The sequence below is a fragment of the Erpetoichthys calabaricus genome, chromosome 1 (genome assembly GCF_900747795.2).
Source record: "Erpetoichthys calabaricus chromosome 1, fErpCal1.3, whole genome shotgun sequence".
In the NCBI taxonomy this organism is placed as follows: domain Eukaryota; kingdom Metazoa; phylum Chordata; class Cladistia; order Polypteriformes; family Polypteridae; genus Erpetoichthys; species Erpetoichthys calabaricus.
The window spans coordinates 208060351-208084186 of record NC_041394.2 but is presented as its reverse complement, the minus strand read 5'-3'; the positions used below and the strand labels follow the sequence as shown (position 1 = coordinate 208084186).

At 37.9% G+C, this 23836-nt stretch overlaps 1 protein-coding gene across 1 annotated transcript in view; it reads left to right on the top strand.

Annotated features, from left to right (window-relative positions):
• The window catches only part of LOC114658995 (dedicator of cytokinesis protein 4), a 432716-nt gene that overhangs the window by 336310 nt on the left and 72570 nt on the right, over nucleotides 1–23836 (top strand). Inside the window, 9 exon segments of the mRNA XM_051928746.1 lie at nucleotides 1851–1945; nucleotides 4673–4748; nucleotides 8290–8390; nucleotides 8482–8540; nucleotides 8687–8835; nucleotides 16950–17035; nucleotides 19950–19976; nucleotides 20129–20224; nucleotides 23024–23084. Coding sequence (XP_051784706.1) covers nucleotides 1851–1945; nucleotides 4673–4748; nucleotides 8290–8390; nucleotides 8482–8540; nucleotides 8687–8835; nucleotides 16950–17035; nucleotides 19950–19976; nucleotides 20129–20224; nucleotides 23024–23084 — 750 coding nt within the window.

The following is a 23836-nucleotide window of genomic DNA, read 5'->3' as shown; positions in this document are numbered from 1 at the left end:
AATGGTTGCAGGAATTATATCTTGGAGATAGAATATTTATTATTTGCATGTATGAACTAGAACAATTTTATAACCAAATTTGAATTCTTCATGCAAGATTGTTGCTTGGCTGTGCAGTAGACATTTAAGTAGCCTAGCTAGTTGAAGTATGAAGAACTATACTATAATCTGAGTGGTTAGCTTCACTGTTATTCGTGACAATGGTACTACCACAGTACTGTAGCAGACTTGCATGCTGAAAACTGTCTCACGCCTGTTTACCTTAAGGCCATGACACATTACATGCCTTTCCTGTGTTTTTTTTTTTTTTGTCATCACAGACTTCTTTTACATAATCTTGGTTTAGGGCAGTTGTGGCTTACTCTTATCACCAATAGTTGTATCGTGTGACATACCCAGTCAAACCACCCTGTGAATGACTCCTACATGATTATGTGTTAAGTCGTAGAGGCAGGCTATGTATGCATAAGAGCTCACAAACAATGAGAGCTTAGACGAAAGTGCAATGCATATAATGCAGGAATGAGGAATAAGGAAAATGGGTGTTTCAGATCTTGCATAAGAGATACTCTTCTGTCAGATGTCTTGTGTTTAACACACCACAAAAGAAATGCAAAAAGTAAAAATAAGGGCTAAGAGTGAAGCTGTGTTTGCCCTACCTGTGAACCTTGCGCAGACACCAGATCCTTTAGGTAGAACATTTATTGGCTATCAGAAAAAGGACAAGCATATGCAATTTGACATTCCCAGCAATTTCTCCATGTGTAAATTAACATACTTAGGCAACAAATCAGCAATAGTAGTCATCACATTTGATTATTATTATTTTGTAGAGGTTGCCTTTTGTATTTCCATTACAAAACTTAATCTTCATTGCTGAATGGTTTATATAGATAGATAGATAGATAGATAGATAGATAGATAGATAGATAGATAGATAGATAGATAGATAGATAGATAGATAGATAGATAGATAGATAGATAGATAGATAGATAGATAGATAGATAGATAGATACTTTATTAATCCCAAGGGGAAATTCACAAATTAGGAATTAGCTATTGCAGGAAGAAAGTAATTTTTAAATGTACGTTCCTACTTTTCACTATTTAATGAGCAAGTAATTTTAAATGTCCTTTCAAGTTTAAATGTCTAAAACTAATTCCTGCTTGTATGATGAAAGGCTCCCACCATATGATTCAGCTTTGATGTTATATTGGGGTTTAGTTTGTGCAACACTGGCCAAGATAATTGGTCTGAAAATGGGTGGATAAATATTTGTCTATTTAGGTTTATTCCTTGATAAAATCGAAATGTTATATATATACAAGTATATATATATATATATATATATATATATATATATATATATATATATATATATATATTATATACTGTATGTATATCTGTATTTTTATATATAGAGAGAGAGTAAAAATAGAGACTGCATTGTAAAACAATTTCTGGAAAATAATCTCTTTTTGTGATGAATGAATATCTCTGTTTATTGAGGAGCCAGCAGCTCCTCGGCCAGTTATGTAATTTGACCACCAGAAAGACACACAATTATGGACTGCTATAAAAGAAACATGTCACTGCAACAGAATTGAGTTTGGAGGTCACAAAGCAGAAAGCTCAATTTGAAATGCATGCTGTGCTACTTCTGCCAAAGTAACCTCATTTCTCTTTTCTTTTATTTCCATCCTTTTGGCAGACCCACAAAGGTTATTGCTCAGACCCTCTACAAGTTGCACAAAAATAAACTGACTTTGAAATTTTTGACACATCTGTACATTATGTATAGTCAATGTGCATTTCAGCATTATAGTAAATTAACTTTTCTCATTTTAGGATTTTCTGCTACAGATTTTTACAGTGTTCAGAATTCTCATAAGGCAAGAAATGTTTCCTAAAGACTGGACAGTCATGCGTCTGGTTACTAACAAGTAAGAGTCTATGGACATAGTTTTGCCTCAGATTCATTCATTAAGTTTTATGTTTGCAAATAGCATCCTTAATATTGTTCACTGTTATAAAATGCGTATATGTGGTGCATACCGAATGTTTAAAGAGGACAAGTCCACCTTTAAATTTGTGCAATACATGCAATTCTGTACTGCTTTTGTGTATGGGTTTTTTTTTCTATTTTTTTGTGTGTATGTGTTACTTCATTTTAATACTCACTGGTGTACGTAGGTTTGTTTGTTCTCCTGTAGATGCTGATCACTTAGCCAGATGTCAAAGATATCCCACGCAATGGACATGCATTATTCATTACAGGCCTATTGTGTAATGCCTTTTTCCTGTTTATCAGTTATGACATTTGGTCCAAAGAGGATAATTTAGAACTTCAGTATTATTCACTTAATCACAGCAACTACAGTTCTGTGTAACATAGGTGTGATTTTCTTTTTTGAATCAACAACTGCCTTCATTCACAGATTTTTAGTTATCACTTAGTAAAGATACTGTTAATAATTCCATGCATTACTTTAATTTTCCAATCCCAACCTTATCTATGATTTGGCCTTTTTAATACATATAAATGATCTGGATAAGAATATAAAAAAACATGTGGGTAATGTTTGCACATTCTGCTAAAGACTAGGTGAAATGACAGATAATGTAAAATCAGCTGAATCATTACAGAAAGAAACCTAGACCAACATACAAGTTTCACCAGATTTGTTACAGATGACTTTTAAAGTAACTTAATGTAAGGTATTATACACAAGAAGTAAACATGTCATACTAGAATACATAATGGGAGACCTGAAATTTGAAAGAGAACGGCCTGGGAGTCGTAATGGACTCATACATCTCTTCATCTAGTATACAGAAGCAATCAAGAACACTAATAGGGTGTTTGGTTATATGTCACAGTGTATGGAGGCCAAGTCAAGGGAGGTTATGCTTAAATTATATGGCACACTAGTAAGGCCTCATCAAGAGTACAGTAATCCCTCCTCAATCGCGGGGGTTGCGTTCCAGAACCCCCCGCGAAAGGTGAAAATCCGCGAAGTAGAAACCATATGTTTATCTGGTTATTTTTATATTGTCATGCTTGGGTCACAGATTTGCACAGAAACACAGGAGGTTGTAGAGAGACAGGAACGTTATTCAAACACTGCAAACAAACATTTGTCTCTTTTTCAAAGGTTTAAACTGTGCTCCATGACAAGACAGAGATGACAGTTCTGTCTCACAATTAAAAGAATGCAAACATATCTTCCTCTTCAAAGGAGTGCGCGTCAGGAGCAGAGAATGTCAGAGAGAGAGAGAGAAAAAAGAGCAAACAAAAATCAATAGAGCTGTTTGGCTTTTAAGTATGCGAGTTGCAAGGAAGGCAGCAGCTCACACCCCCTCCGTCAGGAGCAGAGAATGTCAGAGAGAGAGAGAGAGAAACAAAGAAAAACAAACAATCAAAAATCAATACGTGCCCTTCGAGCGTTTAAGTATGCGAAGCACCGTGGGGGAAGCATGTCGCTTCACGAAGCAGCTGCACAGAAGGGAGCAATGTGAAAGTAATCTTTCAGCATTTTTAGACGAGCGTCCGTATCGTCTAGGTGTGCGAACAGCCCCCCTGCTCACACCCCCTCCGTCAGGAGCAGAGAATGTCAGAGCAAGAGAGAGAGAGGGAGGAAAGCAAACAATCAAAAATCAATACGTGCTGTTTGATCTTTTAAGTATGCGAAGCACCATGCAGGAAGCATATCACTTGACAAAGCAGCCACATTTAAGCCCAGCAAAGAAGAGAACAATGTGAAGGTAATCTTTCAGTGTTTTTTGAGGAGCAGCTGTATCCTCTAGGGGTGCGAACAGCCCCCGTGCTCACAATATATTTGAGGAGTTTTATTTAATAGGTAATATGTGCTCTGGTTGGGTAGCTTCTCAGCCATCTGCCAATAGCGTCCCTTGTATGAAATCAACTGGGCAAACCAACTGAGGAAGCATGTACCAGAAATTAAAAGACCCATTGTCCGCAGAAATCCGCGAACCAGCAAAAAATCCGCGATATATGTTTAAATATGCTTACATATAAAATCCGCGATGGAGTGAAGCCGCAAAAGTCGAAGTGCGATATAGCGAGGGATTACTGTACTGTGGAAATGTTTTCTTCACTATTTTACACATAAGATGCATGCCTGTTATATTTGTAGTAGCAGATTAAAGGAATGTAGAGTTTAAGATGAAATTTTAAAGGATTTGAACCAATTTAGTTTAAGAAAACAGAAATTAAGAGGTGAAATGACTGAAGTTTTAAAAATAATAAAGGGTATCAGTACTGTGGATCCTAGTCAATAGTTTACAAATGATTCTTGAATAACATCACGAGGACACAGTTAGATACTTGTAAGAGCAAATTTATCACAAACATTGGACATTTTTTTCTTCACTAACAACACACTGAATAAATTATCAAATAGTGTGGCAAAGAGTAGGACTTCAGTGACCTTCAGATTTCAACTCAATATTATTATGTAGAAAAAGGATTTGTGAGCTTATTGTGCACAATGGCCTGTTCTTGTAAAATTTGTTCTAATGTTCTACTAATCGTTTAAAATGTTATTAACCTCAAGTGTTTAATCAACATTTCAGTTATCTTTACATAGTTGCATGCCAGTAAAATGATGCTACAACTTGTATCTTTTTTTATTTTATCTCATTTAAAGTGTGATAATAACTACAGTGTTGTACCTGTCAGATGCACTTCGCAAGAATTTCCTAAATGAAAATTTTGATTATAAGGTAAGATGGAACATTTAGTCACTATATTTTGTTCATTTTGTTTAAATATTCTGACACCTTCATAGAATCTGGGGTTTTACTTGGATTCTAGTGCTATTTGTCATGACCTCCACTACAATGTCCTCTCTCACCACATCCATAAACCTTCTCTTAGGCCTTTCTGTTTTCCTCTTCCCTGGCAGTTCTATCCTTAGCATCCTTCTCCCAATATACCCAACATCTCTCCTCTGCACATGTCCAAACCAACACAATCTCGCCTCTCTGACTTTGTCTCCCAACCGTTCAACCTGAGCTGACCCTCTAATGTACTAATTTCTAATCCTGTCCATCCTCATCACACCCAGTGTAAATCTTAACATCTTTAACTGTTCCATCTCCAGCTCTGTCTCCTGTTTTCTGGTCAGTCCCACTGTCTCCAACCTATACAACATAGCTGGTCTCACTACCATCTTGTAGACCTTCCCTTTCACTCTTGCTGGTACCCGTCTGTCACAAATCACTCCTGACACTGTTCTCAACCTACTCCAGCCTGCCTGCACTCTCTTCTTCACCATTCTTCCACACTCCCCATTACTCTGTACTGTTGATCCCAAGTATTTAAACTCCTCAACCTTTGCCAAATCTACTCCATGCATCCTCACCATTCCACTGACCTCCCTTTCATTCACAGACATGTATTTTGTCTTGTTCCTACTGATCTTCATTCCTCTCCTCCCTGGAACATATCTCCACCTCTCCAGGGTCTCTTCAACCTACTCCCTACTCTCATTACAGATCACAATGTGATCAGCAAACATCATAGTCCACGGGACTCCTGTCTAATCTCATCTGTCAACCTCGCCAACACCATTGCAAATGAAAAGGGCTCAGAGCGGATACCTGATGTAATCCCACCTCCACGTTGAATGCATCTGTCGTTCCTACCACAGACCTCACCACTGTCACACTTCCCTTGTACATATCCAGTACCACTCTTACATACTTTTCTGCCACTTCCAACTTCCTCATACAATACCACAACTCTTCTTGAGGCACCCTGTTATATGCTTTCTCTAAGTCTTCAAAGACACAAAGCAACTCCTTCTGTCCATTTCTATACTTCTCCATCAACACCCACTCAGCACACATCGCATCTGTAGTTGACTTTTCCAGCATGAAACCATACTGCTGTTCACTAATCATCACCTTCCTTCTTAACCTAGCTTCCACTACTCTTTCCTATAAATGCATGCTGTGGCTCATTAGTTTTATCCCTCTATAGTTACAACAGTTCTGTACATCTCCCTTATTCTTAAAAATCTGTACCAGTACCCTTCTTCTCCACTCTTCAGGCATCATCTTACCAAGATTCCATTAAACAATCTGGTTAAAAACTCCACTGCCATCTCCCCTAAACACCTCCATGTTTCCACAGGTATGACATCTGGACCAACAGCCTTTCCATTCTTCATCCTTTTCATATCTGTCCTTACTTCCTCCTTGCTAATCCGTTGCACTTCCTGATTCACTGTATCCCTGTCATCCAACCTTCTCTCTCATTCTTTTCATTCATCAGCCTCTCAAAGAACTTTTTCCATCTGCTCTCACTTGTATGTTTCCATATTTATCCTTTATCACCCTAACCTGCTGAACATAAAACTGTGTCACTATTCAAATACATAAGTAAACTGAAGCAGAAAAATCATAAAAAACATAAATATTAGGATTTTCCAGATTTTAGTTACTTTACAGATATAAATTTGTGAAAACAGATCTTTATTTTGAAAAAGTATACAAAAAACTGAAGCAAAGAGTTTTGTTTTAAAGTAGGTATACAGAATGCTGAGTAAAGGAAGGTACAGTACCATATTAATTAGTTTCAAGCAGGAGCTTTTTAAAACAAACACCTACTTTTAAATGAAATGGTATTATTTGTGGTTATTTGAATTAATATAGTTTGTTAGTTTAAAGCAGTCTGTTGGAGCTTTTGCATATTCTGAAAAAAAGGCCTGTTTACTTTTGATTTTTTAAGCCTTAATTTTTAATTTTTGTCTGGCATTACATTTTTTCCCCACCAATCTGAAGCAATTTAAATTAAAGAATTTCTCCTTGGAGATCTTAACATATCTTAGTTATGCGCCCATATAGGAGTTCTTTGCTTGATGGATAAGTATTATGATATGAGGTTCCTACGAACCCAAGTACCAGCACCACCATGCACTCCTGAATTTCTTAAACCTTTAATTAATGCATTTTTTTTTTTGTAACCCTGTCGACACACCATTATTTTATGACTTCCTGGAAGAACTGTGCCAGGTTCACCCTTCCTTCATATGACATATGAGATGAAATGGAAGGGTTGTTTTATGGTAAAATGTTCTTTCTTATATTTAATTTTAGTATTCAACATATGTGCAAGAGAAACTAATCCAATACATCAGTGTGAGCAAGAAACTTGAATTTTTTTTTTTTTGAGGATTTTTTTGGTTGTGAGGTTTGAAACATCATAAAGTACCACATGTTTTTTAGACATACATACACATATACATTGTGATGTGTGGGTCACAGACTTGCACAAGTGAAGAAGGAGGTGAGTCCAGGTTTCCAGAAATATTAGCTTTATCATTGTGAAGACAGGAACATTCTCAAAGCATTTACTCAAAGGAGAGCTGTCACTTAAACACACACTGCATGCAAGCAATGATAATGACATCATCCTGCATTCGCTCCCTTCTCACATCAAAAGTACAGATAGCCTTCCTGCACAACAGAAAGTGAGTGCAAGTCCAGGTCAGTGGCTAGTTTTAAATGTTCCCCACATCAATCTTAAGGTGACAGATGCTTTATGCAGTAAGCTTGCAAACTTGCAGTTGCACCCACGGTAGACAAGCAATCCCTGCCTGCGTTAACAGAGTTTCAGTGCAAAGCTCAGTTGTGGGGTTGTTGGGGGTGTCAAAAATCTAACAACATAAATATATAGAAGACTTGTATAACTGCTTACAACACACATATGAAACACACCACAATGTGATGACTTATATCAAAGCAAAATATTTTAAGTACTACACTTGCTTTCAGACAGATTTCATTCTTTAGATTTGGTGGTCCAGGGGCTCTGTTTTTATCCACATTGTATGGTGCTACTATATAGTAGACTTCTTCAGTCATTTGGACAAGGACTTCATGGGACAAACTGCACACTTACACACATGCCTTGTTCATCAGTGAAAGTTCCTTTAACATTTTATGTTAGGAGTGCCAACTAAAGAAAATGAATGTGTGTCTTGCCCCTGCATGTCTAGTAATGCCCAGCTAATGAAAGAAAAGGTAGTTTTGGAGGATGTTTACTGCCAACTCATTGTGTTAATTACTTGAGTTTTTAACTTTTCTTACTGTTACTGTCTTGTTTACAGTTGAAAAAGGGGTTTGACTTATGTCTTTAGTACATTTAAAAGAGATGTTTGCAGAGCTATTTACCGTACGTGTCAACATGCCATACTATTGGAGCAACTCTTTCTAAAAGCTCTCACTACATATCCGTATTCATATTTGCATTTTTCAGGTGTGGGATTCCTACTTTTATCTTTCTGTCATATTTATAAACCAACCCTGCCTTCAACTGGAGATGTTTTCACCGTCCAAAAAAAAAAAGATTTTGGAAAAGTAGGTCTCCATATACTTTTATTAGTTTTCAATAATATTGTATTTTAAAACGTTCCACCTTATTTACTCTTTTTTAATTTACTGCTAATAGGTATGGTGACATGAGGGTTATGATGGGTTGTGAAATCTTTAGCATGTGGCAGAATTTAGGTAAGCAGTTAAACTCCGTATTGTATTTTCTGTTGCATAAATTGGTTTCTGCTATGAGAACTGTAAATAGTGTTTACCTCAGTAGATTTATCCTCCTTAGTGTTCTGTTTTAAGAGTATCACGTCTTTGTCAATCAATTTTTATAGGAGAACACAAGCTCAACTTTATCCCAGCTATGATAGGCCCATTCCTTGAAGTAACACTTGTACCTCAACCAGATTTGCGCAATGTAATGATTCCAATATTTCATGACATGATGGACTGGGAACAAAGGAGAAGTGGCAGCTTTAAACAGGTTTGTTACATTTCTTTGTTCTTCTTTTCTATATAAAGATGACTTTTATTAGCTGTGTTACCTTGAACAGTTCTGAACACTTATGCTGTTAACTAAGTGAATATGTATTGCATTGATGGACTGCCACTCTGTCCACAGTTATATTTTTCCCAGCCTAATGTTACAGTGATAATAATCCTAGACTCAGGTTAAACAAGATTGATATCAGAAAATGCAAGTATAGCTGGATGGAAATATCTGTCTCTTGAGTTCAAGTATCAGACCTTATGATTAAGAGAATTTTATTCACAAGTTCTTTAAAAATAAGAAAAAAAAACACCCAACAGCATTACTGTAATAACAAGAGCTAGTTTGAAGTCAGTGTTCAGAAACTTGACACTTGAAAAAGACTTTGTAATTTGGCGTTTCTTCTAATGGTCCTTATATTTTAAGGCAATGCGTGTTGTTTAGGATTTTTTTTTGTCTCCTTGTTCTTTCCTCCTGCATTTTGCATCAATTTCCACATAACATTTTACGTTTTTGCCTTATACTCACTAGATGTTATATTTATATACCCAACTTTCTACTGTACAAATGGAACAAAACCAATTTAGAAAATTTCAAACTCTGAATATTACAAGCCATTAAATAGGTGCCTTGTCAATAGGCATTACAGTCTGAATAGTATCAAGTAATACAAAGGTTACAGGTATTATTTTAAAATCTTTTACTTAACATTGTATATGGATATAAATTCACTAGGTACGTTATATGTTGAAGACAATTAAGAGAATACATTTAAAATTATTTGATATCTCTTGCTCTATGTGTACTTTTAGTACCTTTCCGCTGTATCCTTTTGTGTGTGAACCTGTCCTGACTTAGCACCTTCCCATAAAGCCTGCTTCTCAGACTGTATCATTTTGAGGCACCTCTTTTAACTTTTATATTTCCTGTATTTGAAGGCTGCTTTCCATATGGCTTCTACACCTTTTCTTCTCATGCATCCCAGACTCAAACGTCCACTTTCAATCACATCACCAAAACAAAACTAACCGATCACAGCAAAGCCAAACTGCCCTGTCAGATTGCTTGGAAGGACTGGACACACACACACACACAGACTTTAGCATTTTATTATATGGTAGATATTGTGGTTTGCCTACTGTGTTAATTTGTTCATTCATTCATTATCCAACCTGCTATATCCTAACGACAGGGTCATGGGGGTCCGCTGGAGCCAATCCCAGCCAACACAGGGCGCAAGGCAGGAAACAAACCCTGGGCAGGGCACCAGCCCACCGCAGGGCGCACACATACACACACACACACACACACACACACATCCACATACCAGGGACAATTTAGAATCGCCAATGTCCCTAAACCGGAGTGCCTGGAGGAAACCCATGCAGACACGGAGAGAACATGCAAACGCCACACAGGGAGGACCCGAGAAGCGAACCCGGGTCTCCTAACTGCGAAGCAGCAGCGCTACGTACTGCGCCACCATGCCGCCCTACTATGTTAATATCTGGAAAAAATCTTTCCTCTTTTGGTCACCGTAAACTATAAATATGACATCAAAAGAACCAGATAACGACTGACAGATTGAAGGATAAGAAACTCTTTCATTGATTACTGTAGTGATGCTGGACTAATATGGTGCAGCGCATGTAAGGCCTTTGTTAGCTTCGTTAATAAAAAGGCCAGGATAAAAAGATTCAATGTTGTCTTCAAACCATCCAAATATTAATAACATGTGGAAAAGTTCAGTTCTGCATTTTTGAACTTTCATTATTAAAAATTAATTGTTAGTGCTTTATTGTTCTCTGTTTCAGACTGTGAAAGAGAATTTTTAGTGACAACAACAACAGTAACATTTAATAATATAGCATAATTCCTAATAGAAGTGTAGCTCAAAGTGCTTTTGAAATGGTAAAAGACTAATTATAATAAAAAGGAAAAACTTTCTAACAGTTATGGCGGCAAAATTCATTGTCTGATTTTGAAAAAAAAATACATGTTATGGGGTTAGTGACAGGATTGGCTCCAGCCACTGTAAACAAAAAAACAAACCTCACACTGTTCTAGTGTGGTGCTGAGGTGTTGCCCGCTGCACTCACTTCCCAATCCAGGTGGTTCGACCAGGATAGAGAAGAAAACAAAAGCACCAGCTGGTATGGATGCTTGAGAAAATAAACCTTTTGGGAATTCTGTAGTACTTAAATGTGACAATTATACTTTAATATTGGATATGGTATAACGCGGGTAGAAACCTTCATAATGGAGGTATCAACTTACTTGTAGCAACTCTTGTTCACTTAAACATGGAAGAGCTACTGCAGAGTATGCTGATGAGGTGGTAGTGGCACAGAATACCACTACAGGATGCCAAAAGAAGAAACATACAGAGCTAGTGATTAGTAACTGGAAAATCAGAACTGTCTAGCAGCTGTGCTCATTGAAAACAGTAATTCTCACCACTGAGAATAAATGTAAGGTTTAAAATAGGCGATGATTCAGGATTAATTTTAGTCTTATAGACTTATTCTACTATAAAAAGTATATAAAAACATAACTTAAGTCATAGTTTAAATTTATTTTGTACCATTTCAGTTGGTTTCATGTCAATGTAATGATTATATACTGTACATATGAAAGCATGTCTCTGAAGGAAATATTACTAAAGAATACAAACAGTAGACATTACTAATGTTCTTTCACATTTGTAACAGTATTGTTCTTGTGTTATGGCAGCTTATTATGAATAAATATATAAATGAATACTGAACTGTAAATTTTAATTGATAATACCCTTGTTTAAACTGCACTGAACCTATGTGACAGCACAGTCCTCTGCACATGTAACAACACTAAGGCAACCAAAAGGAAATAAAAATGGACCCTATATTAACAAATTTTAAAACTGAGAGGGATAAATACAGGAACAGCACAAAACATCAAGTAAAACCCACCAGAAACAAAACCTTACTGCCCCTTTTGGTTATGAAGCTGTTAAATAATAGAGTAGCTTGCGTACTCCTCCTCCATATGCAATTCTTTACACCCCTCTAGACCATGCTCACCACTGAATCTTCACTACAGCTGTACGGCATTTCTGACTCCGACTTCAGCTTCCTGTGTTCACATCTGTGAACATGGGTGACTTATAGGGGCACCATGCTAAAACTCCCTTAAGAGGCCTCTTGTGCTCATGCACTTCTGAACCTTCATTTGTCCCTACATGGCCCAGTCGTTTAGGCAGCCTCTACCTTAAAGAGTCGCAATGTCCCAATCATAAACTCTATTGAGCTGTAGTTTCAAAACTAACCTCTTGATACTTTTCATTTATAAAAAACATTGCAGTTAGTATTGTTGTGGAAGTTCTTTAAATTTTGATATAAACAAATCACTGTAGTGGTCACATCTAACAGCTGTCAGTTTACTTACCAGGCAGGGATTACACCATTTGTATGACCTTCATTAAACCAAGGTTCATCTACTCCCATTTAAGCACTCACACAGACACACATCATGGGGTCACCATATGGGCAACTTTCACAGTACTGTGGATGGAGCAATAACAGACAAGAGTCATGATGTCATTATGCATTCAGTTTTAAGCAATAAAGATTACACATAGTACAATAGTGCTAAAAACATCATAAACAAGAACAGGTCAATTTTTAAGGATACTTTCCAAAAGAATAAACATCTGCCAAGAGAAAAACATTGCAATTATAAGCACCAACTTGTATAAACCTTTTCCTCTGCTCCTATGTGGACTGAATCTTGGCTAGCCATTCTCTGACATTGGTGAGAGACTGTCTTGTTGTCTGAATAAGCCATGGTCAGAGTTTGCTTTCTTCTACTGAAACATGTCTCTATGTTTGATGATCTGTGTCCACCTTTTTAAAGTATATTTCTGTTATACTAAAAAGTACCTGAGGATACACTACATTTGTGTTAGTCTTTCCATTAAACATTGTTTACCATCTGGTCTATTTGCAGATGGTGATAGTGGAGTTAAAGTTCATCAAGTAAATACCTTGTTTTCTCCCTGGTAATATATCTGCTAGCTCTGCATTTTATATCTTCCTGGTTGTCATCAGTTTTAGGCTACTAGCAAAGCAGACAAGGCCAGTCTGGCTTACCTTGGTTTATAATACAGTGGAACCTCTAGATACGAGTTTAATTCGTTCCAGCACTGAGCTTGTATAGCGAATTTCTCGTATCTAGAACAAACTTCCCCATTGAAAATAATGGAAATCCAGTTAATCCGTTCCGCACCCCAAATATATTAACATAAAAATCAATTTTCCTAACAAATAACACTGATAAATTATATATACTGTAGTCTACCTTTAATAAATAACACTGGTAAATAATATAACTGATTATTAAAAGAATCAAAACAGGTGTCCAAAGTGCAGTAGAGCATTCAATAAATCTTTAAATAAATAATCCTTAAAACAGTTGTGAATTGGAGGTTTAAAATACACAAGAATAACAATCCTTTAACACGAGGTTAAAACGTCAAAAGGATGCAGTCTTTAAAAAACAGATGACAATCCCCGGTGCTTCTTCTCTGTTAGCGTCTCACCTGCGGGCTCTGCAACAGGCGAGACACTCTTAATGCAGCTGACCTTCTCTACACCGTCCTGCTTCAGCTGTTTGGCTCGCCTGTTCAGCTCACTGTTCAGCTACACGCGAGCCTGCACTCGCTCGCTCTCCCGCACCGACTTCCTGCCTGCCTGCGCTCTCTCTCCTCTCTTTTCTTTTACTTCTTCTCCCCCTTAACCGGCTCGCGCTTTTCTATATATGCGGGGAGGACATGGCAGCTGCAGCCCATCAGCCACAGGAACAATCATGGATGTGGGCAGTTTCCCACCTGTGCACTTAAGTGAGAAACGCAGACACCGCAGATCGCGGCTCGCAACTGCTACCACGCCCCCTCGCTAAGCCGCGAGCTATACCCACAGCCTGGCTCGTGGCTCGTTACGCGAGCCAATGCTCGTATTTAGATCTGAATTTTTCGCTCATACTTTCCTCGTATTTTGAATTTCTCGTATACAGAGGTGATCGTATCTCGAGGTTCCACTGTATAACTGCTTAGTCCCACTTAATATGGCTTTGGAGTATATGCTGCCCCCTATTGATCAGGAGGTGGTCCAGCCTCTGTCTATTCCTCCATAGCCTGCCTGTCTTTCTGTTAACAGAGGATGAAGTGTGTCTGTCACCTTTCTGGTTGCCTGTTGTGTAACACTTTGGGAGACCATTACATATTTGTTGGCTATGCTGCAGTTCTCTCTCACTTTTACTATTGTCCTGCCAGATCAACCAACAAATATGAAAGGTGTTCATCCTCAAGCAGCCCCTAAACTCCCTCGTTGCCATGTTCAAGACTGCTCTTCCTGGAGATCAGATGGTGGACTTTCCTTTGCTCTTTGAAACCTTTGCCTCCTTTATTCCCATCAAATTCTGGGCATCCCTTCAAAACATTCATTGTTTGCATGTAAAGTAATATTTAAAAAGTCTGTGCATGAAAGCAGATTCACTAAACAGCTGGATAGTTATTGTTGAAGTGTCGGCATTTAATCTACCGAGAGTATAATCTCATTCACTGTTTTTGATAAATAATTAAAAGAATTTTGCAACTTATAAGTAAAGCCAGATTTATTTTACCTAAAATGGTACAGTATTAGAGTCAAAAGCTCCGCTTAAAGGAGAATTAGGAGTCACCACATCTGCAGTTGAATGTGTCCTGTGGAGGAGTTTTATACCACAGGTCATATTAAATTGCAACTGTACAATTCAGATACTTCCAGCATTAATATGCTGCTTAGAAAAACATTTCTTAGAAATCAGTATTACATTTTTCCTAGCTTCACTTCCTGTTCTGCTGATGTTACAGTTCAAGACAACTTGTTAGCTTTCTTATATCCTGCATTTTAATGCATCTCTTTTCCTTCCTAATGTTTCATCCTACACTTCCTTCCGTAATTCTCCCAATCCCAACAGAAAACCAGATAAATAAGGTTCATTTTGAGCTAGGTTTCCTGTTTTCAAGCACATTCATAAGAATTATGGAATCTTTTTACATTTCATTTGCTAGCAACTTTGTATCAAGCAGGTTTCCTGAAATCTTTCCTCATCCGTGTTCAGACTTCACGTAAGGCAGTTTCTTTAGCCCCCCTGCTTGTCTCATTACGAGTGTTGTGTTCCTGTCTACATGTTTCTCTTATCATGGTGACCCCTCATATTGATCTCCTGTAAGCGTCTGCTGCCTCCTGTCAGAATACTTCCCAGGTAGCCAAGCTGCTGTACTTGACACAGCAGTTTCCCTTTCCCTTTTGTATTAACCTCTCTTGCTTGGTTGAGTTTTCCTGATTAAAAGTGTCTTGTCTTACCAACACCATGCATTTTATTCTTGTTTTGCTTTCTTCTTGCATTCTTTTACACATACACTAGTAACACAATAGGATAAAGTAAAGCTATCATTGCTTGACTCATGCTTACAATTGACCTGTTTTTGTTTTAATTTATGTGGTTATCATCCAATTTGTGAATCTATTGATACTTGCTCCACCTGTAAGAAGGGCACAGCCTAATCCCACCACAAGAGCCTAAACAAAAGGTGGTAGTTTATCAAAGGGCACGTACAAACACAGCTACGCTAATCAAAGTTACTGGAGACTGGGTTCAAATCTAGCCACTGTCTCTGGAGTTTGTGTTTTCCACATGTCTGCATGGATTTATCGTTGGTTGCTCATATTGTTTCTAATCTAAGATTAAGATAGTTGTCCAGTTTATCTTAGTCCAGAATCATTGAATGTGTCCTGTGGCTATCTGGAGCCCCATCTAGGGTATGCCCTGTGGCTAGCTGGAGCCCCATCTAGGGTATGCTGTCACTCTCAACTATGCCGTTTTGAAACAAGTGGCTCAAGACTGTTGATAAAGATGTATTGCCTGTCCATAAATTAAAAGTGTTATATGGGAGAGTAATTATCATTCATAATAATACCAAACATTGTCATTTATTTTTAATCTCTTTACTATGTGATACACTACTACAAGTCAAATAGTTGTTTGACAAAGAGCAAAAAGAAACACAAAGTACAAAACACTGAGAATAAGGGGAAAAGCCACCGGTGGATGTTCTAAGTTCCTCCCTGCTGATTTCTTTTGGTCACACAACTCTCAGTAAGTCACAGGTAATTCCAAGCATGTCATGTCAGGGTAGACAAACATTGTTTGTTTTTGAAGGATGGATTGTGCGTGATCTGTGTCACTTAGCTTTAGAAATCAGAAAGTGCAGTGTCTCTAACCCACAATTAAGAACTGCAACCCTGTAATGAAAGCGCTAGTCCTGGGCCTGTGCCATTATAATGAGCCAGCTTTGTGTCAAATGGAAGGTATCAGTGTTTAATTAACCATTGCTCATGGTAGGCCTCTCATCAGTGCTCTATTTATCCCAGCATGCACTGTTTTCAGCTATTCTCAGTAGTTAGCTGTATTATCCATATCATAATGCTCGAGTCTTGATTATTTCATTATATGTTCCTCAGGCTTTTTTGTCAAATGCAAATATGTTCCCAAAGTCCTTGAAGTTTAATTTCTTTACTCAGTCTATTTATATTGATAGATACCTGACATTTTCATTTTTTACTTTTGAATGTCCTAAGCACCATTCTATTTTCCAGCTTACCTTTATTCTCATGATGTTACCATAATGTTACCATAATATTTAATAATAATGCTTCACTTAGTCAATGTGTTAAGGCAGATAAATATACTGTAACATTTACGGCATCCCTTTACTTTGTGGAGTGTAAAGAGAAATTGTTAATATTAGTCCTACTGGTAAATATTAAGTTCATGTTAAATAACTTTATTGCTATATGCCATGGGCGTGTGAGATGTTAATAACGAGGAAAATGATAACTACAATTGTAATTTATAAGTTAACTGTGTAGAAATTAGATTAAAAAGTGACAAAAGTACAGTATCTTGTAAATTCTGTGTAAAGTTTTGGGAAGACTCTTATACAAATCAGAACTTGACATATTGATCAAGTAAATGACAGATAACCTTTAAAAGTGAATGTAGTGACTCAATGTTCATTTAATTAGGTGGAAGCCAAATTAATAGACAAATTGGACAGCTTGATGTCAGAGGGGAAAGGAGATGAAACCTACCGGGAACTGTTCAACAGCATGTAAGTAGCATTCCTAGTAACTATAACGGACTGTGAGACAGCAAGATTTCCGATTTGGGACCAAAGCTTGCTTCAGTTCTGTTTTTCTATTAGCATTCCAAACCCATTTATAGTTGATTTTTTATTCAAATGTGAGTGCTGAGTTTTCCAAAACCAGTTAATTTTATTTGTCATTATTGCATTTTGTTTTTGATCATGATATTAAAGGTATCTTAATGGTCACTGTACTCAAATCTATCTATCTATCTATCTATCTATCTATCTATCTATCTATCTATCTATCTATCTATCTATCTATCTATCTATATATACAGTATATATACATATATATATATATATATATATTTGCAGCTGGAGATCCACAAACGGAGAAAAAATGAATCACGTACCCCCTGCCAGGGATCTTCATCAGAGGATAATGCTTAGACTTACAAGAATCAAAGGCAATATATAGCAAAACATTACGTGGAGGTGGCTAAGTCAGTGTGATGGGGGGGGGGGGGGGGGGGTATTGGGTGTACAGTTTATTTATTATGAACATGTTCTTCTTAAGTTTGCATATGCTAGATTTATGTCCAAGTGTCTGTTGATGGCGTTCTCATTTGATAGCCAAGATTCAGCCAGCTCTCTGGCACTTTTAGTACTGGCCTTAAATTTTACTTGTACATTGTCCCAGTTAAATGTATGTCCTGTTGATTTAGTATGCGTGTAGATCAATGATAGCGAGTCCTTTCTTCTGATGGCGTTGCGATGTTCCTGTATACGTGTTGCAATTCTTTTTGAAGTTTGGCCTATGTATACTGCTGAGCAAGAACTGCATGGAATGCTATAAACTGTGTTTCGTGTTTCTACTATCGATTTCTTGTTTTTAGCATTAAAGAGGACCGTGCGCAGATTGTTTGTGGGTTTGTGTGCTATTCTGCTAAAAGTGGCAGAGAGCTGGCTGAATCTTGGCTATCAAATGAGAACCCCATCAACAGACACTTGGACATAAATCCAGCATATGCAAACTTAAGAAGAACATGTTCATAATAAATAAACTGTACACCCAATACCCCCCCATCACACTGACTTAGCCCCCACCCCCTCCACCCTCCAGGGATTGAAAGCTCAGGAATAAAAACTACTTTATGATACGTGATTCATTTTTTCTGCCTTTGTGGATCTCCAGCTGCAAATATGCAAACCGTATCACAGACCCTCTCTTCCATATATATACTGTGTATATATATATATATATATATATATATATATATATATATATATATATATATATATATATATATATATATATATAATATATATATATAATATATATATAGTGACAGATGGCCATGGCCCTTTCTCAGCTGGGAGGCCAATATATTGGAAAGATTGGGGGAGCTGACATGCAGGAGCATCTCAGATTCCTGTAGGGTTTCATGGGAGTTCACTGCAGCCCTGTTGGGTTCTGTGAATGCCCCCAGGGAGAGTTGTGGAGGTTGCAGAGCCCTGTTACATTGGGATTTCACCACACCTGGAAGTGATTCAAGATCAGGCTATTGAGCAACCTGGAACACTCCCAGGAGTAGCATGAAAAGAGCTGCCTCACTTCATTCAGGGAGCCAGAGTCGGGTAGAAGAGGACGAAGCTTGCCAGGGGAGGGTTGGAGGTGGAATGAAGAAGAGAAAGGGAACAAAGAAGGACTGTGTATTAGTGTTGTGTGCTGCTCATTGAACTATGCTGCTGTGGGAAGCAAGGGAAAAGCACTTCCCCACTATAATAAACGTGTGCTGTGTTTCAAAACTTGTGTTTGCATCTGTCTTTGCATCTGTATGAGGGTTTGGGCAGTTGGAGCACCATCTGGTGGCCACTAATATATATAAATGAAGGATTTTTTTTAACTCTATAGTCACCTTCCCAGCGTCGTACCAACTTCTTAATACCGAATGGCTACTCCCGCCTTCACCGTTTCCAATGAAAATATAAAAGTGCGGAAACTTTTTGAACGTCCCTCGTGTATATATATATATATATATATATATATATTACAGTGAAATGTTCTGTATTTTGTGAATATAAGTTCTTTTTTATTGTGCAATAATTTTTAGCTTCCACTAAGCCAACCAATCCCTGTAACAGTAACATTTTTCAAAACGATTCACAGTTAGACATTCAGAATTAGGGATCAAACAGTGAGTAGTGGGAGATTTACCTGTTGACATGAAGATTCTAGTCAAATCCCCTTGCCACTAGGCCACACAAGTGGTGTATAAGTAAATACAGCAGTACTGATGCTGGAAAAACAAGAAATAGGATGAATGGCTTCCTTTGAGGCCCACACTACATTATGCATTTGTACACACTTTGTCATTCACTATTATGGACAGTATGCATCAGTTAATTACCTGTCATCAATGTAGTTAATTAAGATATAAATCCTGTATACTTTTATCATAATAAATATTTCTGTTGCTTATTTTTAAATAATTTATATCTGGCTGAATGTGTTTCACAATAAATGAGCTCATTTCTTCCTGTAAATGCATGCTTTTTAGTGTCACAGTTTTTTGTTTTTTCTTTTTTTGAAGCCACTCATTCTTCCCTTATATAAAAAATTCCAATAAATGCATGAAGCATGCTTTAAGGAGCTTAGTTTTCCCAAAACAGTGAATTAGGTCATTTCTTGTTTGATGCTTGTGCATGTTTAATTGTGCTAATGATGCTCAGACAAAGAATGCATGTTTTGTCTAATTACTGAAGACATTTGAGAAATTGAATACGGTCCAACCATGTTTTGTTCATGTTATATGTAAATGCTATCTTTTCCAATTACTTTGTTTCTTGTCAAATGACTGAAATTTCTTAATTATTTACTACTGTATAGCAAAGATAATCTGAAATATATTTGTTTTATCAATGCTTCCTGGAATAGAATACCACTGTTTGGCCCATATCCTAGGTAAGATGTGATTTGAGATCAATGTTGCTTGTCAGAGTGGTACAGATTGTTCTAACTGGGATATTTCAGTGTCAAGGTGAAGTTGAAGTGGTTGTCATGGCAATCACTAATAACAAATGTTGATTTTTTTTTTAACTTCTCTTCTTTTTCAGTCTGCTCAAGAAAATTGAAAGAGAAACCTGGAGGGAGAGTGGTATTTCATTAATAGCTACTGTAACCCGGCTGATGGAAAGACTGCTGGATTATAGGTAAAATTGACTTTTGGATGGTAAGAGTGCCCTCTTCAGGCAGTAACTCTGTTTTCACATTTATGGGATCAGGATATCTCAAATTAACAAAACATGGCCTGTTAAAACATGGTTTGAATGTTTTTAATTTATTATTTTAATTATAACTTTACAGATGTGTTTCTTTCATTGATGTTAAATGAGTAATAGCTATTTATTTAGCATAACATACTTGATTATGAATATGTTTAATGAATGGCTAAAGGAAATAAACAACATATACTATTTAACATAAAATTAGATAGTTACATAATAATAAATATATACTGCTCAAAACAATTAAAGGAACACTTTTTAATCAGAGTATAGCATCAAGTCAGTGAAACGTCTGGGGTATTGATGTGGTCAGTTAAGTAGCAGAGGGGGCTGTTAATCAGTTTCAGCTGCTTTGGTGTTAATGAAATTAAAAACCAGTGCACTAGAGGGGCAACAATGAGACGACCCCCAAAACAGGAATGGTTTAACAGGTGGAGGCCACTGACATTTTTCCCTCCTCATCTGTTTTTTCACTAGTTTTACATTTTGCTACGGTCAGTATCACTACTGGTAGCATGAGGCGATACCTGAACCCTACAGACGTTGCACAGGTAGTCCAGCTTCTCCAGGATGGCACATCAATATGTGCTATTTCCAGAAGGTTTGCTGGGTCACCCAGCACAGTCTCTAGGTCATGGACGAAATTCCAGGAGACAGGCAGTTGCTCTAGGAGAGCTGGACAGGGCTGTAGAAGGTCCTTAACCCATCAGCAGGACCACTATCTGCTCCTTTGTGCAAGGAGGAACAGGATGAGCACTGCCAGAGCCCTATAAAATTACCTCCAGCAGGCCGCTGGTGTGAATGTCTCGGACCAAACAATCAGAAACAGACTTCATGAGGGTGGCCTGAGGGTCCGACGTCCTCTAGTGGGCCCTGTGCTCACTGCCCAGCACCGTGGAGCTCGATTGGCATTTGCCCTAGAATACCAGAATTGGCAGGTCCACCACTGGCACCCTGTGCTTTTCACAGATGAGAGCAGGTTTGCCCTGAGCACATGTGACAGACATGAAAGGGTCTGGAGAAGCCATGGAGAACGTGTAACATCGATAAGCATGACTGGTTTGGTGGTGGGTCAGTGATGGTCTGGGGAGGCATATCCATGGAGGGACGCACAGACCTCTACAGACTAGACAACGGCACCTTGACTGCCATTAGGTATCGGGATGAAATGCTTGGACCCTTTGTCAGACCCTATGCTGGTGCAGTGGGTCCTGGGTTCCTCCTGGTGTACGACAATGCCTGACCTCATGTGGCGAGAGCATGCAGGTAGTTCTTGGAGGATGAAGGAATTGATACCATTGATTGGCCCCCACGCTCGCCTGATCTAAATCCAATAGAACACCTCTGGGACATTATGTTTCAGTCCATCTGATGCCGCCAGGTTGCACCTCAGACTGTCCAGGAGCTCAGTGATGCCCTGGTCCAAATCTGGGAGGAAATCTGTCGTCTTGTCAGGCATACATACAAATACGTGGGGGCTGTACAAACTACTGAGTACGATTTGGAGTTGAAATTTCAGCAAAATGGACTAGCCTGCCGCAACCATTTTTTCACTTTGATTTTCGGGGTGTCTTTAAATTCAGAACACACACTAAGGAGATACGGTCAGAACAGCTGCTGTCTTGCTGCTGCTGCTGGCAAGCTGCATGTTCTGCTTGTTGTGCTGCATGTCGATCAGCCTGTATAGTAGCTGTCCTTTTGCCACTTCACGTCTCTGCCGCTCGCGTTGTGAAGGGGTGGGGGCAGAACACACGCTAAGAAGATGCAGTCAGATCATCTGCTGGCATGCTGCTGCTGGCGAGCTGCATGTTCTGCTTGTCGTGCTGTGCGTCAATCATTTAAAAGTCTGTACAACAGCTGTCCTTTTCTCTCACTGTCTCGCGCGATGTCAAAGTGTCTTCTGAGAAGATCACGTCTTGTCTCCCTCGTCTCTCTCCCATGATTTTTTTTATAATAGAGAGATATCAAGGGATGACAGTTTCAAATGGAGAATGCAAAATATCAAAATAGCTATGCTAAACATACATACAAAGCATGTTCTAGTTTCCCTGTTGGGCCAGGGTTGTCCACATGCATTTCTCAAAGCATGATGCCTTGTCTCATGCCTCAACTTATGTCTTAATGCCATACTCAGTGTTTTCTAACACTGTGAATGATAGGTCTTTAATCAGTCCCTGGGGTTTCCTTCAAGGCAATCACAGAAGTCTCCTTTGGGGTCAAGGGTGGGTTTACAAACTCAGCTAGGCAAATAATTACAGTATCTTCTGGTGGTGGCATTTAGACCCCGCAAGCTGTAAGCTGCATTTGAAGGCTGGAAAGGCAGCATGAGATGCTTGTCCTCATTTACATTCAGCAAAGCTTAATTTGCCATAGGTGGAGATTGCTTGCTAGTATGTGGCATTCTTAGGGAATTGCCATACCATCAACCTTCCAGTTAACAATTCTTTAGGTGGGCTCTCAGCTAAGATACCATGGGGATTTATGATTAGTTCACAGGATAAATAAGGCCATTTAGAAAAGATGAGGACTTCTTAAAATTAGCTGGCTGCATTTTTTTTTCCTTCCATTGCTCTAAAGGGCCTGTGGCTGATCAGAGTATGTAGAGTTTTAGAGCTATCTCAGGCTTTTGTGCTAGTAAAGCTCAATTGAAATGAAACAGAAAATAGTCTGCTTTGATGTTAATGCAAAGATAAATGCATTCCTGTGGACTTTTTTAATCATTAGAGACTGCATGAAAGTTGGAGAGGTTGATGGGAAAAAGATTGGATGCACAGTTAGCCTCCTGGTGAGTATAAATGGTTTCCATCTTTACTTCTCTTTTTTTATATAGTTCAGTTCACATATAAACATTTATGATTATTTAAAGTAGAGAAATTTTTGTTTGTTATTATTATTTTCATTATGTTAAAGGTACATTCATTTTTATAATATAATTAGCAATGTTTTTTTTAAAATTTGTATTACACTAAATAAAGAAAAAGTGGATTTAGGTGCTTACTTAATATTATAGTGGGTTTTTTTGACTGGATATGCTGGTTACTGTCTTAGTCTTACAAGAAATAAAATCAATTTTTTTGGATTACAATCCATATGTCACATAAATTCTCATACTTGGGCCTAAAAGAGAACAGAGAGAAGATTTCTGTGATTTAAGCTATGTACTGGACCGTAATCTTTGTGTGTGGATCCAAACACAAACAAGTGGCAGAAAAACAGAAACTTAATGTGTATTTTTAATTTAGTCTTTCATGATTAATAGTAGCAAATTAAAAAAAAGATATATCTATGTGTCACAACTGAGACTTTATATAACTGTTGAAATAAGCATTATCAAAAAGACAGAAGCAGAAATACAAACGAGACCCGTTCTAGTGCAAGTGCACCACCTACTGGATGCTGTGGTTTTCTGCATAGCTGAAGTTATTATTACTAGGACTGAATTTTATAAAGGGAGCTTTAGGTACTACATATCTACTTACCTACCTTCCAGGCATGCAGGTGGCCATCTCCTTTATAAACCTGCTACACTCTTCTTCA